Source organism: Chlamydotis macqueenii, chromosome 12, assembly GCF_036417535.1.
Source record: "Chlamydotis macqueenii isolate bChlMac1 chromosome 12, bChlMac1.mat, whole genome shotgun sequence".
In the NCBI taxonomy this organism is placed as follows: Eukaryota; Metazoa; Chordata; class Aves; order Otidiformes; family Otididae; genus Chlamydotis; species Chlamydotis macqueenii.
Window position 1 is genome coordinate 18217464 of NC_141567.1, and position 16691 is coordinate 18234154.

The 16691-nt window shown below is 43.6% G+C and overlaps 1 protein-coding gene across 1 annotated transcript; it reads right to left on the reverse strand.

Annotated features, from left to right (window-relative positions):
* Window positions 1-3832: 3832 nt before the first annotated feature.
* Window positions 3833-15634, reverse strand: CRABP1 (cellular retinoic acid binding protein 1). The gene is made up of 4 exons (XM_086757385.1): window positions 15489-15634; window positions 14952-15130; window positions 12125-12238; window positions 3833-4162 (listed from the first exon to the last, which is right to left on the reverse strand). Exons 1-4 carry the CDS (start codon window positions 15556-15558, stop codon window positions 4112-4114), a joined length of 414 nt encoding a protein of 137 aa, XP_086613511.1. The 5' UTR covers window positions 15559-15634; the 3' UTR covers window positions 3833-4111.
* Window positions 15635-16691: the final 1057 nt, after the last annotated feature.

A 16691-nucleotide genomic window follows, 5' to 3' on the forward strand; every position in this document is an offset into this window, starting at 1 on the left:
GTTTTTGTGAAATGTTACATACGTGCCAAGTTGCTGCAGATATCTGTACAACCCTTTCTTTGTCTTGTAGCAGTTAGTTATCAGTGTGGTCAACGCGGTGCATGGCATGGTCCCAAGCCTGCAAGCACACAGACTGGGAGTCGGTTGCCTCACCACAGACATCTATGTTGCGATGCCCTCAGGTTTTGTCCCTGGTCTGCTGCTGCCTCTCAAAAAAAAGGCACAGATCTCATGCAGCGCCTGTGTTTGTTAGCTGCAAGATTTGTGCAGATCTGTTGGATTCATAGGACATCTAAAATAGCTGTAGACACCTGTATTTAGGCAACTGAATACTCGTACTGTATCCATTCAACCAGCAGGACGGCTTAGGCAACTGCAAGACAAAGCCTTTAGATTTCAGGGAGGAAGACTTCTCACCTTCTTCGCTATCTGTATTCTGCTGGTCTTGTGTGGAGAAACATACATAGGAGTATGTAATAAACTCATAGGGAAGAGTTCCTTAATGCATTCCCTTACATGGTCAGAAAGTTCTTAGCAACGAAGCCTGAAATCATTTGGCCATAACCGCTGAGCACTGGCAGACCTCAGAAGCGTGGCTTCCTGGGCTTGCAAGACAGCAGACGTGCAGTGGGTGCCTACGCATGCCTGGGTCAGCCAGCTGCCGTCCAGGCAGAGGTGAGCTCTGTTTGTCACCATTCTGTGCTTGTAACCACTGAGTGCTTCCAGGTCAAGTGACGAAGTGTTAATTAGAATGCAGCAGCATGAGGGGAAGGCAGTTTCTGCTTGCTCACTGATACACATAGCTGTGTCCAGGCTCTGGCCCTGGCTCCACTGCATGTTCCATCACAGGCCTGATGAAATGACCTAGTGATGCAGAGAGCGTCTCTTTGATTTGAATCTGGAAGGCAATATCCATAAAATCCCTGGGGCCCTTTCCAGATATCCACATGCTATCATGCATTTATGTAACCTTTAGGTGCTCCATTGCCCTGGCACCTTTGCCTACAGAGGTCCCTCCCTCCTATGTGCAGAGAGCGGCCGCCTGAAGCTTTCAGGTTTCTGTTCTGCTAAGCAAGTGTTTAACACTCAGACATTGGGAGACTAAGTTTCTGTGGATGCCAGCTACAGTAACTCTACTCTGCTTCCATCACCTCATCTGAGGAGGGCTGGATTCATTATTTTTTACACAAAAAGTGGATAAAACTCTCTCTGTTGGCCACGCTGGCATTCTTCAACTTCCCTGTTCCCAAAGGAGCTTAATCTCAGCAAATAAAAGAAAGGCAGGAGACAACTGCAAGGCTTTTGGCCAGTAAAATCATTCCAAATCCTTGTGTGCCTAGATTTGAAGAGCTTTTAAATCCAGGAGGACTCACAAAATGCAATTTGGCCTTTGCTCTTTTTCAACAATGAGCCATAAAACTAACACCCTGGACCAATTCTAGTCTCTGTTCATATGAATTTACCCATGCACCAGTAAGTCTAATGTAAGTCCATGAAAGTCAGTCAAGTGGTGAAGCTTCTACACTGAAATTACTAAAGAAGGGAACTTCTGTCATGCCAGACTGCAAATGAAGCTTAGGGGAACAGTTTCAATCCTGGAAGAAGAAAGTTCCCAGTTTTGCAGGGTAGCTCATATCTCAAGAGCCTGTTTTTAATCATAACCTCTACAACCCAGTTACACAGCTCATGCTTTACTACTTGGATAGTGGTTGCCAACTGGATGGAACCCTGACTTGGTATTTTCCAGTTGATGGGAAAGCTTTCTGAAGGATATTTGCTTGAGGAGCACAACAGCTTAGCATCAGACTTTCTAGAAACTAAACACAGAAATCGCTGCTTCCATTAAATGCACTCACTTGCTCTAGACAATGTGAGATTCATACCAGTACCTTGCTGAACTCTCACAAACTGTGCCTCAAGGCTGCTTTAGACACAGGCAGAAAAGGTAATTGCTAAGAGCAGCACTTTTTCTGGAATGGCAAACCAGCCCTGCTACCTACTGGCTTTGGCTCTACTGCTTGCCTCATCAGCTTGTACCAGCCCCCGCATCCACCACCCACCTCTGGGAGGTGGAGGCAAGCGCCCTACAGCGTTGGTGGGCTCCTGCTGCTGTCGGGATACGGCATGCGCCAGCGTGTCCTGCAACAGAGTGCCGTGTACTGCTCAGCCTTGGATGTGGCAAGACACAGTTTTGTCTGCACCACTGAGAAGCTTTGAGCTAGCTCAGCCTAGCACTTTTTGTGGAGTCCCTTTGGCACAGCTGATTCCACAAGCAGGTCCAGATACTCCTGAAATGGAATTTGTTTGGGAAAAAAACCAACCAGCTATTTTAATTTGACTCTTAAAAGAAGATAGAAAATAAAGATAGATCACTGTGATTCCCCCTCATGGCTTCATTCTTACCGGGGGGGAGCTTCAGCTGCATCTAAACCACGATGAACTAATTTCAGCCCATGCTTCAATGTGAGCTAACAGGGAGTGTATTTAATTGGTACCAACTGAACCAAGGTCTTGGAAACAGGATTTGGCTTAAGGTTAGAGTGTGGAAGGAAAGTATCTCCCTTTTCAACTGTCTCGAGTGCTGATGGCAGACAAAGAAAGTGTGACTTGTCAGAGCAGAGGAGACAGAAAACATCGTACGTTTCTCTCCTGCTGTGCTGCTGTAGCTCACACTGCAATATGTAGATCAGGTGGCTGATTTCTCCACAGCAGTTTGACAATCCTGTCAAAGGGGATTCCTCTGCATAGCTATGTGAGTGATGAAGAGACACAGTAACTTCTTTCCCATGGATGTCCCAAGATGATGAAGATTTGGACTTATTTTCCCATTCCGAATATTGAGCACAGCCCAGTGCACAGGGCATGTGCTCTGCCAACACTGAACCTCCTAAAAATCTTCTATGATTGGGTGACGTGAAGCAGACACATTATTCTTGCAAAGCTGAAAGTTGGTCAGATATGCTTGGATATTGCACTGAAATAAGTAGTGCTCCTACTTTCGATCTCCAGATATTTCCAAGGCTGAAGAACAGGAGATTTTCTAGTTCATTAGAGGAATGTCTCTTCATCTTGAATCTAATACCTGATAGTGCTGTGGCCAGAATTCTGAGCCAGAATAAATACATTCAATCTGGTGTTTCCTCCATTCTTGAACTACAGCCCTGGTTTGTGAAATACTTAGTTGTTCATATAATGAAATATTGAGTCACCAAAAGTGAGAGCTGTAACAGTGAGGGGGAATGAAGCCATCAGAAGTTCTCTGTCACAGGCGAGAAGGTAGGAGAAAAGCAGCTTTCCTCAGCTTTATCTTTTTGTGGCCCAAACAAGTAAAGTCTGTCAGGTTCTGCTGGCTCTCTTAGGTGTGATGACAATAAGCATTAGTCATGATCACAATGTTATTTGTCCTGTAGATACAGCCGGGTTTTGTACTTGGATAATGAGTGTCTCAACAAGGAAAGTCTGGGCATTCTTCAGAGACACGGCAGGAAAGAGGGCAAAGATCTCTCCTTGTCTCGTCTGGTTCTGCTGAATCACAGTCCCAGCAGTCACAGGATACAGAAACTGTTCCTCAACAACTCTCCCAAGGAGACAGGACACAAAGAAGGAAAGAAGCAGAGCCCTGAGTATGAGAGAGCAGGCTGCAGCTCCGTGAACGGCCTTGCAATTCACTTGGCTCTCCAGCACTTTGTGTTGCCCTAGGAGGTGTTCCTGACAGCACAGTCCTAGCCAACAGCAGTGAAACGCCACACTGACTTCAACAGAGGGTAAGAAGTGTCTCAGTCCTAACCAAAGCACTGCTGGGTTTTCCATTAAAAACACCCCGAAACGGCTGTGAGTTATGCCCAATAAGTTTAATAATTGATGAAACCATAGCAAGTGACAACTACAAAATACAAAGCAGACACAAAAAAATGATGGCATGAAAGTGGGAAGGAATAGTGTCTGCGATGAAAAATGAAACCAAAATACACTTAACAAAGGATATGGGTTCAGATTTAGCACACACGGTCACATACAACACCGCATTAGTAACAGCACACACAGATACTCATTGTACTGGGGATTTTCACAGTTCTCCACTTCATCCCAGATGACAAGCAAATTGATGTTTTTACTCTCTTACATAAATTCTTGTGCACACAACATCATCAGCACCAAAGGTCTGGAAAAGAAATAGAAATCAATCAGAAGAGATGGAACCAGCAAACATTTAACACAATTTTTTAACGTTATTTTTACTATAGTAGCTAGTTCTACAGCAGAAATACATTTTCCAATGTCTTTTAACAGATGAGAGTAAAGAAAGGAGTCATTTTGGAAGAGGAATGCAATGTAAGTGACCTTTTTTCCACGGCACAATGAATTTTGTCAGAATGATAAATGATGCAGAAATTCCCTTTTCCTATAGTTTCTTGGCATGCGTTTATAAATAAAACGAGAAAAGAAAGAGAATTTGGAATGTACTGTTGTTATATTTAGAAACAGTTGCAGCACTTTGAACTGGAAATGCTGAGGGTGGAATTCAGATGCCACGTTCGAACGGTATTCTTTGATATTTGCAGGTATAAACCAGGGCAGTTCAAATGAAGTCAGCGGAGCAGTGCTGAGGACCAGCAGAATGTATCCCTATGAGATCTCACACGCTTTTGATCACTACACATCTGAAAGTCACTGACTTACTACAGACTGTGTCCCGTTACCACCCCATTTCTTACACCAGGTTCAGTACCTCAGAGTACCTTGATTTTCCAGATGCTTAGAGTCAGTGTTGTATGATGTTATACGATTGACTGAAACAGTTTCAGGTATGCATCTGCAAGCCTGCGTTTTTTAAATCGCTCTGTAGTTCTGCGCTTAAAAGGCAATTCTGCCACAGCAATACTGTAGTACAGATTATCAGGACATTTGGGCAGGACAGTGCTTGCGGCAGCTGTCTGAGAAAGCCAGCTAAACCCCAAAGCGTTTGTATGCAATTTCAGGGCTGGCAGGCTAAAATCTAAGCAAGCAATTAAACGTGAAGGAAATAATGGGTGCGAGAGTGAGGAAATACTGACTGCAAAAAACTTCAGGTTCAGCTACACTGACAATTTGGAGCTCACCACTAGCAAGCTGTGAGGTGGGATGTTTGGCTGTAATAACTGCCAAGGTCTCACCAAAAAACACTGTCAAGACCTACCCCAGTGTGTTATGAAAATTCAGCTGGACTTTATTTGTTTTAACGTTTTCTACGCCTGTTTTGGCCAACACCTCTTTGAAAGGACTTGGCTTTAAAACTGATTCTGGCTTATATTTTGTTCACTTTGGTGGGGAGAAAAGTCTGTTAGCATTTGGGAGATGTGGGCTTTGTTTTATGCATATAAAGAGCTTACCATATCAATATTTGTATACATTTTTAGCTTATACATGAAAATGTCGGAAAATGAATGTTAAAGGATGCAGATAGTTCTCCACTGCCCACAGCACCAGCTGCAAACACCTTTACTATGGCTTCCTTCAACATTTCCAAAGTTATACACAAAGGCGAAATTATTTTGGCAGGAGTTTTGCCAGAGAAAGCAAGCCAGAGTAAAGACCATCCAGGGCTTGAGGTTGTCTGTGGAGACTGGAAGGTCACTGTGACAGCGATTGTCTTTCTACGGTACATTCAGACACGGCTAAGCACAGTGAAGTTTGGGTCCCCCGCTGCTATTTCAACACAAACCATAAATAATAGCAAAACAGCCTTTGTGTAGTGTTCTTCAAGAGCTGGCACGGCCCCAGTCTGACAGTTGGAGCTGCGCAGCTACGCAGCCACATCTTGTGATGTGAGTGGGTGCCACATCAGCCAGTTCTAATGAGAAAGGCTGCAGCAGCAGTTTGCCAAAAGTCTTGTAAGCTCCCTAGTTGATTTATGTCTATTCTTTCGGGGAAATTAAGAGGCAAACTCCTACCCCTAAACCTGTGCAGCAGCAGTTATTCTCACAACAGGTCAGCAGTTGTATTGAGAGGGAACACTGCAGGGAAGAGTAGATTGAAATAGATGTGATCCATACTGCAAGGCTGTCCTAGGGTGCCAATGTAGGTCTGAGTGTCCGAAATTCTGGTGTCCAGTTCTGAGACTGCACTCCTGGGCAGAGCTTGCTCCTAAGACATTAGTGTAGTCGGACTGGCAGCTTCCTTGCAAGACTCACAGGAGGGAGTGTGAAAATAAAGACAAAAATAATGTGGAGGAAGAAAAAAGAAACAGTAACTTTCTGAGAAAACTCAGTACTGTGAGCGCATCCAAAACGCATTGCAGAGGCAGCAAGTCCACCGCATGTACGCAGACAGGGCGCGATGGCTGTTCGTTTTGTACTTCCAATGTCCAGCTCCAGCTGGACTTCTGGACTCTTGAAAATCTCAGGCAAAGGCCTGCATTCAAATTGCTCTGTCAGGATAAAAACTAAGTGCAGGCAACATGGACATACATGGGAAACCCAGTCTTAGCCAGCAGCTATACCCAAGGATTGTCATTCTCTGAAACACAGCAGTCTCGAAAACCACTATAATTTACAATCATATACTTAAATCTAGATCATAAAGAGATAAAATTAATGCAAAGGCCAATCACAATTACTCTGGAGTACTACGTAGCCACTGGGCACTTCTCAAGCAGCCAGGCATCCTTTCCTTGAAGACCCAGCTTAGATTATGTGGCCTCTGACCTGTTTCAGGAATAAGCTGCCTTTTTTTAGCACTTAGATTTTTATACCTTTTACCCATTCAGATGATTAGTGACCTAATTCCATACTGAAGCACATAAACAAATGGCTTTGATTGTCATGGTTATGTACGTGGTCTAAATGTGGACTTACCTAAAAGGTGTTTCCCTAGCTTATTGTAACTTACTAGCATTGTTGATAAAATTCCACTACATGTTGCTAAACAAAGCAAAGAGGAATGTGTTCAAACTTGCTGCATTCCTTTTCTTGCAGTTACTCACAGTAACATCTAATGTACAGCTGGGCCCAAGCTCAGGGGAAGGTCCAAATCAAAAGGCTGTTAATCCTCTATCCTTCACACTTAAATCCTTGTATTCAGGGGTAGGATGAAGCAGTTTAGTGTCTATGGTTCTAATTCTAGATTGCAAAGAAGTGATAGTTCCTGTCAGAACAAGCAGACTTTAAATATTTCCGTGACCCAGAGTAGAATGTCTTAATAAAGAGAAAGAGAGCAAGCAATCCTGGCTATTTGGTGGTGAAGTTTCACCAGAGCAACTGAAAAAAAAAGTGCAACACTACCAAACTGCCTTTCAAATCTGAAGAGAAGATGCAGGATTTTCAAACACCACCTTCTCATCAGCTCACAAAGGTCCCACTTATCTTACAAAATGCTACAAGGCAAGGCATCTATCTAAATCTAAAGTAAGATTCTAAATGTGCAATGACTGCAAATTACAGAATTGTTTTCTTCACTTAGCTTGTCATAATCTGTAGCTGAGAGTTCAAAAGCACGCTGCAAACAAAGCCTTGCACAGGGGGATAATCCAATATATTGACCTCTCTCAGTTCACTCAAAATCTGATGACCACTGACATCATCAGAGATTAAAAGAGAATTACAGGGCAGTAATATATTATTGTATGAGTAAATCTGCTTTTTGAAGGCCTTCTTTATAAACATTTGCTGAGGAGCCTTTGTGATAAGTGGAGCGCGCAGTATAATTAGGAAGACTGTCATTGAAACAATCACCTGGGAAAGACCACTTCTGCCAGTGTATGCAAAATTCTCCTGTTATCTGCTCATGACTGACCAAGCTGCAGAGGCAACTTGCAAAAGGAAGACAGAATACAACATCATACAAATGGAGAAAAGAAGATATTATTTAAATGAGCCTCAGAAAAGGCTTTGTCCACATGCAAACTTCCATGTTATCCGGAATAAAGATACAGATCTTCACAATAAAGGCATATTGGATATTTCCCTTCTCCGCCTGACTCACATAATGTTTTATGAGAGAGGTTCGTCATTATGGGGCTGTAGTCACAGAAGGTGCAGCCCCCACTTTCAAACTCATATATTAATAGCAAATCAACCCGCATACAACCTCACTTTCTGCAGGATTGACAGGACCGTGCAAAATCAGGCCATTTATCCAGGTACCTAAATGTTGGTATTTGTGTTTGAGAACTGCTACATACAGTTTCCTCAGAGTCACGCAGCAAATGAATGACAGAAGTAAGAACGTGAGACAACTGTATCTCCCAGTATGAGTCTTGAAAGCCAGTACACAGCAAACATCTAAGGTACAACTGATATTGTAAGAAGCTATATACAGGATCAGATGCATCCAAGATGCAAATGGTTTTGGCTTCTTTCTCTGCTTAGATGTTTGGGATGTGACCCAGACCAGGCAGTAGTAGTAGTAGTAAGCAGGGGCTGCAGATCCCTAAGTCCCCTTGTAAATCTGTTTGTGGCAAATAGTAAATTAAAGCATTAGGTCCATGCATTACTACAGGCTTCTGAACTTTCATTAAGGCTGCTTTAATGAGGTCAGCAGCAAAACCCCCCACTGACCTCAGCACAATTAGACCCTCCTTTTGATAACTGATTTTGTTTAAGAGCACTCTCCAAAAACTACAGAACACTTAAACACTTAGGTAGTTTAACATTGTTTGATACAAGGCTTGAGCACATCACAAATCTCAGCATTCAGCTGCAAAGTATCTTTCCAAATCTGCATTGACCCTTCTCACCTACTACATTTAATTTCAGAAGCCAGCAATATCATTTAAAAAATGTTCACTCGCTCATCAAGGCTCCACAGTTCGCCAGTTTTAATCAACTACAGCATGATCTTTCTGGGGAGGGAGCGTAGAATAGAAACCATGCTTGACCCCCCCCTAATGTTCTGATCTTTGACCCTTGCTATAATTGATTCTGAGAACCCCTGTGTGATACGTGAACTGTGTAAAATGTGGTCTGAGGCTGTTCTTAAAGCCCCTCTTCAGTAACCATCCACTTTAAAATGTTTATGTGTTACAGATTAAACTAAAATCTATAGAGGCATGAGAAGCCATGAAAGCAGCGATGCAGGTAAGATTTGAATATAAATGTTTCTCATTTGAATAGCTAACATTTGGAAGGAGCATCCTTTAACTTTGTAAAGAGCAGACCTTTTGTTCTTCTGACTTACACATGTGATTGATAGCTCATTAATGTCCCCGACAAAAACACACAGCAGCAGCAAAAACATTACAGAGTATAAAAGAAAAGGGAAGAAAAAGCATATTAGAATAGACTTAATCCCAGATCTTATTTTTCAGACAAATAAAGGAAATACATATTTTTGAGTTATATTTTGGTCTTGATTGCTCAAGCACTCATTCAAGTATAGTTCATGGATGTGGCATTGTAAATACAGATATTCTGACTCTCTGTATGCATTACAGTTTTAAAGTACAATACCATATAATCTAAAGATACATTCAAGACAAACAAATGTGGACTTCAATGGGGATCTATCCTTTTAGCCCTCCCTTGCTTGCGTATTCCATGTAATTGTTTTTATTTACATTCTTCAGTACTGCCAAAAATGCAGCACTGAAATCCCAGCGACTGCATCAGATGAGATTAGAGTAAACAGCCCTGCTGAAAGTAGTTGCAATGTTCTAACACATTCACAATACCTTTTTTATAAAGCAGAGCTTGGTCCTTCTTCCCTTACTCAGCCGAAAGGACTCTTTTTCTAACAGGACATTAGACCTATATGTGCCATTGTATGAGATAAATATTTAAGAGCTGCTAATAAGAGTAATCGCGTTGTCCAGGCTGCAGGGAGCTAAGGAGAACTAAAGCAAACGTAACTGGTATCTGAAGGTAAAGAAAACCTTCGCTAACTAAATAGTTTGTTCTCAGCATCTGTGTAACAGAGGACATGATGTGACACAGAAGACCATCATTATTGCTCTAAGGGGATATCTTTGAAGAACATAAGGAATTCTTCTGCCAGGATGCAAGAAAGATTGATAATTATACAGTAATATGGTTTCAATTTTAGCTCTGTGGTAGTCATGACAATTCAACACTGATTTTTTTTTTTATTATTATATGTGATAATAAATGCATTTTATTTAACATGCTGTGTTGGAGAGAAAAATATATCCTTCCACTAGGAAAATGTCATAATCAAATGGACCCCCTAAGCAATGCAGCATATTAGATCAAAATGATGTGGCAAAGCTCCAACATCTACGCAGCCAGTATTAGCAGAGTAAAACTCATTCCTTACCCCCTGCCTGTTGCCCCAAGCCTTTTTTCCACTCATGCCTCAGTCTAACACAGTTTAGATTCCTTCTTACAGCTTTTTCCAAATGGGGTATGAGTTTTCTTGATTCCTTCTGCAAATGTATGTAATAGCTAAGAAGGAGACTCAAGATTCTTGAAAAGATTTATTTGGATAGAGAAGCAGGAGCCGAGACTGTGAGAATACGTATCAGCCTTACAGAGTTCCTAAATGGCTACATCGCAGGCTCTGCCCCATAAAAGACAGCCTCCCGGCTGCAAACATCTAGAAGTTCACAAGAATGTGGTTTCCTTCTGCTTATTTCAGGTGCTCTGCCAGAATGGAAATAGGGAAAGCTTACCAAAGCACATCAGAAAGAGTAAAGGAACAGAAAATATTTCTTAAGAAAGTAGGGAGGTTTGAGAAGTGTGAAGATGGGAGCTGCTAAATGTTTGAAGTTATACGGGCAGCAAAACTGAATGAGAATGAATTACAGGTCTTAAAGAATCCTAACAAATCTAGGAGGATGGAAGAAGAAAGAAAGGAGAAGAAAAAGATCTCTTCTCACTGTGATCTTAATTTTGAAGAAGTAAGATGTAAGTGGGGGTTTGCAGACCCAGATCTAAGGAAAATTTCCAAGCATAAGACGGAAACATGTAAGTTGAATCTTTCTTCACTGGAGGGATGAAAAACCCAAACACAGTTGAGAGGCAAGAGATCAAAAGGGATCCCAAGGTCTTCTTACTAAGAGCTCCTATTCCTGTTCTTTAAGGAACACAACTCAGCCAATCTCTTCAGGTAGTTTAGCTTTTAAAGCCCAAATAATGATCTGGAGGGAATATCCCAAGGTTCTAAAATTGGGGGCCACAGACAAGAAAATATAGCTTCCCTTACCCTTTTCTGTCTTCCTCCAAACAGCAAACCCTTTGCTGCCTCCCAGAAGGGTTAATTTTGGCCATCTTAACTTCTCCAAAGGACTAGAGACCTCACACTCACCACCATCACTCCTAGAAACACCTCGTTGCTGAGCTTTAGGGTGTCAGAAGATTTTGAACATGCTGTCCCTGCACAGCTGTGCAGAACCGAGTGTGATTTCACTAACAGCATACACCTCCTCTAAGGGGTGGGTGAACAGTTCCAAGATGTCTGGAATAATATGAACACCTTAAAAGCTTTTTGTTTATATTTGGTTAGGCTTAGGTCCTGTTTTTCTTTCAGATGCAATCTTAAAAACAGAGCTCCAACTACTTTAGAGAAGTTTTGGAGAGGCTGTTTGTTTTTTAAAGTGCAGAGGTTTAGTTCGTGTGATAGTCTGAAATCAAATCTCCCTGCTTTGATGTTTTCTTACCTGTCACTCCAGCAACATGTCTTCCATGCCCAAACTGATGAGGCGTAACAGTCTAATCAACTATTTATCCAGAATTCACTAGTAGAGCATGCTAACAACACGCCACATCTTTCCTGCTATACACCATGTGACTGTGGATAAGAACCAACATATTATGCACACGCCTAGAAAAGAAGGTGCTCCAGAAAGGAGGTCAAATGCCTTGATCTCACTTTCACCAGAGAAAATCTGCAATAAATCAAGGAAATTCTTTGCTGGTGTTGTGAATTTACAGAGCAGAAGTGGCCTACTTGTGATTATTCTACCAGAAAAGTATGGCAAAAGTTATAGCAATAAAATCCAAGTGAGAACCTGCATATATCTTAATTTGTTCTTTAAAAAAAAAGAAAGAAAAAAAAATGACATATGAATTGTACTGTGGAGGATTATGAAAATGGTAGTTTTCCAGATGTAGGGAAAAATAGCAAGTCACACTACATGGTAACAAAAAACTGTTAATATGGTGCGTGTATTGGGTAGGTTCAAGGTTCTTACCAAAATCAGCTCATCATTAGCTAATTCTCGAGTCCAGTATGTTTTGGGGCCATCTCCCTCAATAAGAGTTTGTTTGCAATAGATCTTGTTTTCATTCTCCCAAGTGGCCAGACTCTGCAGGCAAGAAAACCGTTAGGAATAACATTAATTATATTCCCCAACAGCATGAGGCAGAGACACAACAATGAGCAGTAGTGAGAATAATTGCTGCAGTAAAGGAGCAACACATAGATAAAGCCAAAGGGAAAAGGACATCAGTTGAAAGTGATGAAACAAAAATGAAGGTGTGAGGGGACATTTTGGAAATAGGTATATATTAATAACAAAGTAATGGTAAATGTGTCTTTTCAGTGTAAATCTACATTTACTTCCAAATTAAAAAGCCAGTCAGTTTTCATAAAACGCTTGATGTTGAAAAGTATAATGTATAAACATGTAATAACGTAGTGTCTACATTCCCAAGCATCTTTGTACACATGTGGTTTGATCTGACACGCTATTTATCACTACAGAGTGCCCTTAGTGTAAAAGCATAAAGAATCGTATGTATCATGTTGTGGTGATAAATAATGCAGTATTTGTCACTTATAACCTTTCATGCTGCATGGCACCGTGCCAAGTTAACTGTGTATTGAACACTTAATGTGCTAACAAACTAGGATAAATCACACCTAAATTAAAGACACCTTGTTAAAATTCTAGTGTTTGCAGCATTACTTTTTTAAGTTTGTGAGTCTGGAGATTGAAATATCCTGGGGCATTTTTCAAAGCATTTCAATAATCACCATGAAAACATTGAAAAATAATTTTTAAAACCCCATAGGACTTTTGTTTAGCTTTCACAAACAGGCAAGTCCTGACACTGTTGAGTTTCATTCTAGCACTGAACTATTATTCTTCAGTGCACTGGAACAGCTGTGCAGAAGGATGCCCTGTAATGAATGTGCAAGGAATCGCTTTCTAACTAGCACTTGGGAGACATTCATCAGTCTGTGATCATACATGTGTGTGTGCATATGTATGCATAAATTCAAGTTAACACTTCCCAGACTTTCCAAGGGAAAAAAAAAAAAAAAGCCTTTACTTTGATTTAAAATTAGCTGTTTACTTTATAAATATTTTTTCAAACAATAGTTTTTTTAAGCTAACGTCTCAAACGGCAATATTAGAAGCTGTGCCTTGTGGTACAACTACATAGCCTCGCTCTTTGTATGAACAATGGATCAAGTTAGCTGGCAGAACAAAACCCTCCACCCCATAAAGTGTATCAAAATATATCACCAGTCAGCAATTTTGCCAGATACAGCAAATTACATTCTGCAGTATTAATTTTATTATCTGTCGGTTTCTGCTCTGTGGCCACATCTTGGTTATATACACACAGCGGTACAACTTATTCGTGAGAGTGGGCTATAAATAATTTCACAACACATGGAAAAAATTTACTACTTCACAAAACACATTTCTTTCAGATTTTTCCAACTTTCATAGCTTACAGCTGTAATTATCGTTTTTCCATCTGCAGCAATAAATCCTTCTCGAGAAAGCGGGTCACATGTATTGTATATGCATCATGCATGAAGACGCTAAAATACTACTTTTGCCGAACAAGATAAATTAAGAAAGCCAGCAACATTTCCTGAACAAACTGTTAAATATACGATCACTCTTCCTCGAGATCAAGTGGATGTTCTAAGTGTTCACTCACTCCCAGAATCTGCCTCCCTTTTTCATAAATTTAAATTCACAGCAATTTCACCAGAGATAGTAAGTTCTGAATTTTCAGCGGTGCAAATGGTCTCAGAAACTGGCCCAAGAATTAGCAGAGATCATATTTTGGAAAGTAGATTATTTCACCCTCACAGGATACTTCTAAAATTGTATTCTCATTTGGGACTACATTCTGATACTCTTTGTTCATACTTCTTTTGCAAGTGCTTTATATATACTTCTCTTCTAAGTGTGACAGTAAAGCGCATGAGGAAAGGACAACTAACCCATGCCTTTGATAAGTTTTTTCGAAAGACAGTTGTGATCACAGCCCAGTTCTCCAATACCCCAGGTCCCATGTATCTACACCAGCGAGAAGCTGGCGTCAGATGCTGCCGACTTAAAGCCCCTCGCGCAGCCATAGAAGTGGTTCTAAAGGTAGAGGAGCAGGGGCTCACACACGGAATCAAGCCCAAAACACTCCAGTGAACACCCTGTCTTGCACTTCTGCACAAGGAGATGGTGTAATTACGGCTGGTATAACACTAGCCAAAAGTCTGTCTTACACTGTTAAAGACTTTTCTGATCAGCAAACTGGAGACATGCACTTGCAAGGGAATTAAAGAGGGTTTCAGCCCCAAACTACCAACAGTCTGCGGTCCTGCTTGTGAACTCAGCTGATGGAGTTTAGGACATGTTATGTCAGGTTCATGCACTGAATCCTGACTCTTGAGGTCTCTCTTGCTCCACCATTCCCTATGTTCCTGTCAGGGACAGAGGCTGGGGGAGAGCTTTCAATGCAGCTGAGGTCTCCAGGGGAGACAGAAGCAAAAAGAGCTGGACAAGGAGCCGGCAAGCAGATACTCAAACTCTGCCTTTGGGACCTGCCATGCTCTGTTGCCTTCAGATTTCAGTTTTCCCATGCAAGGGAATGTCAGACAAGGGACAAGAGGAGTGGTGACCACCAAGAACCCAGAAAGAGTGTTTCTGGGAAGAAGAGGGTGGAGGGCAGCAATGCCACTGTCTGGGGACAGCGGCAAAAGATGTGTTTGTCCCATCTAAAAAGAACTTGGCAACACACACACACACACACACACACGTGCCTCAGCTCTCCTACCCTGCACTTTCGTCCGTCCACCGTCTCCTCCTCGAAGCTCTCCCCGATTTTGAAGTTGATCTCGGTGGTGCGGACAGTGGTGGAAGTTTTGATGTAGAACTGGTCCCCGTCCTGGCGGATCTCCACGTGGGGTTTGGAGGCGGCAGCCACCGCCACCTTCCTGAGCATGGCGTTGACACCTGGGCGAAGCGGGGAGGAAGCAGAGCTCGCAGTCGCCGGCCGTGCCCGCGGCTCAGCTCGGGGCGGCGGGGGCGAGAGGCACCGCGCGTACCAGGGGTCCCGGCGGCGGAGCGGGATCCCCGCGGCGGGACCAGCGGTGCCGGCAGGTGAGGCTCTGCCCGGGCCGGGCCCCTCCCGGGAAGGGCTCCCGGCTTTCCCCCCGCCCCGCCGCCCCCGCCGCCGGGGGAGCGCTCGGAGCTCTCCCGCTGCCCGGCCCCGCAGCGCGGCTCCGGCTGCAGCCCCCCACCCGCGGCCCCCTCCCGCAAGACGCAGCCCCGGGCCGCCCGCTGCCCTGCGCCGGGCTCCCCCGTTCCTCACCCAACGCCTTGAGGAGCTCGTCGAAATTCTCGCTGCTCCTCATCTTCCAGGTGCCGGCGAAGTTGGGCATGGCGTGGCGGGCGGCGGGGACGCGGCGCTGCTGCTGCTGCTCTCTCTGCGGCTCCGGCACCTTGTGAGCGGGGCGGGCCGCGGCGGCGGCTGGGAGAGCGGGGCACACCCCCGCCCCCCGGCCCCCCACCCCTTCCCCCGGGGCCAGCACCGCGCCGCCAGGCAGCCGTGCCCCTCCCCGCCGTCCCTCCTTCCAGCCCTCCATCCATCACTGCCCTGCTGCCCGCCAGCTGCCTCCTGGGGCTCCCCGGGCAGGAGAGCCCGATTGTCACTTGTCCCGCAGCTGGGGTGGACACGGAGGACTTGGGGAAAGGCCCCAGGGGCAGGCAGGGAGGGCAGAGGGCAATCCGAAGTAGGGCAGCCTCTCTGGGCGCAGGCTGGACCGGTCCCCAGGGCCGGGGCACGGTAACACATCGCACCCTCTCCCAAAGCTCCCCGCACGCCAACCGTCCTGTCCCCAACCTCTCTGTGCCTCTCAGACTTTCCATGACCACTTCCATCATCTTTGCTTTGGATTGCCCAGTTTCAGGTCAAAGATGCTAGACTAGAGGTCCTTATCGCAGCTGGTTATCCACATGATTAGGGAAAACGGAATTTGACAGTTCGAGGCATATGGAGTTTTTCTGCTGCTGTGGGGCGTAAGGAAATACTCAAAACATTCAGAGGTCCGCGATTTCCCTCTCAGAACAGAGCCAGATGGATTTTAATTATAGGAAAACCTTTGCTGAGCCGGCTCCGTGGTACATACACAACCATTCTTCAATTGTTAAACTCACTCTGTAAAATGAACAGCTCGGTTACTTGAGGTATGTATAAAATGTGTTCGCTCCTGGAAAATCTATAGGTCTGGGAGTTACTTTAGCCATATGTTAGGCAGGATTCTCCAGTTCCTATATGCTGAAATTTGCTCTCATTTCTTATCCCAGGAGGAATTTTACCTGAGTAAGAACCATAGAGCAGAACCGAATATCTGTCTGTTGATAGTCACTCTTTTTCTAGTGATTTTTTTTTTCCTGTCTCTTCAGAAGGACACCCTGGAGACTTGGCATAGTTCTTTAACAGAAATATTTTGATGGAAAATGTGGGGTTTTTTTCCAGGAAATTAAAATTTCAGTGAGGAATATCTGTTTTTAA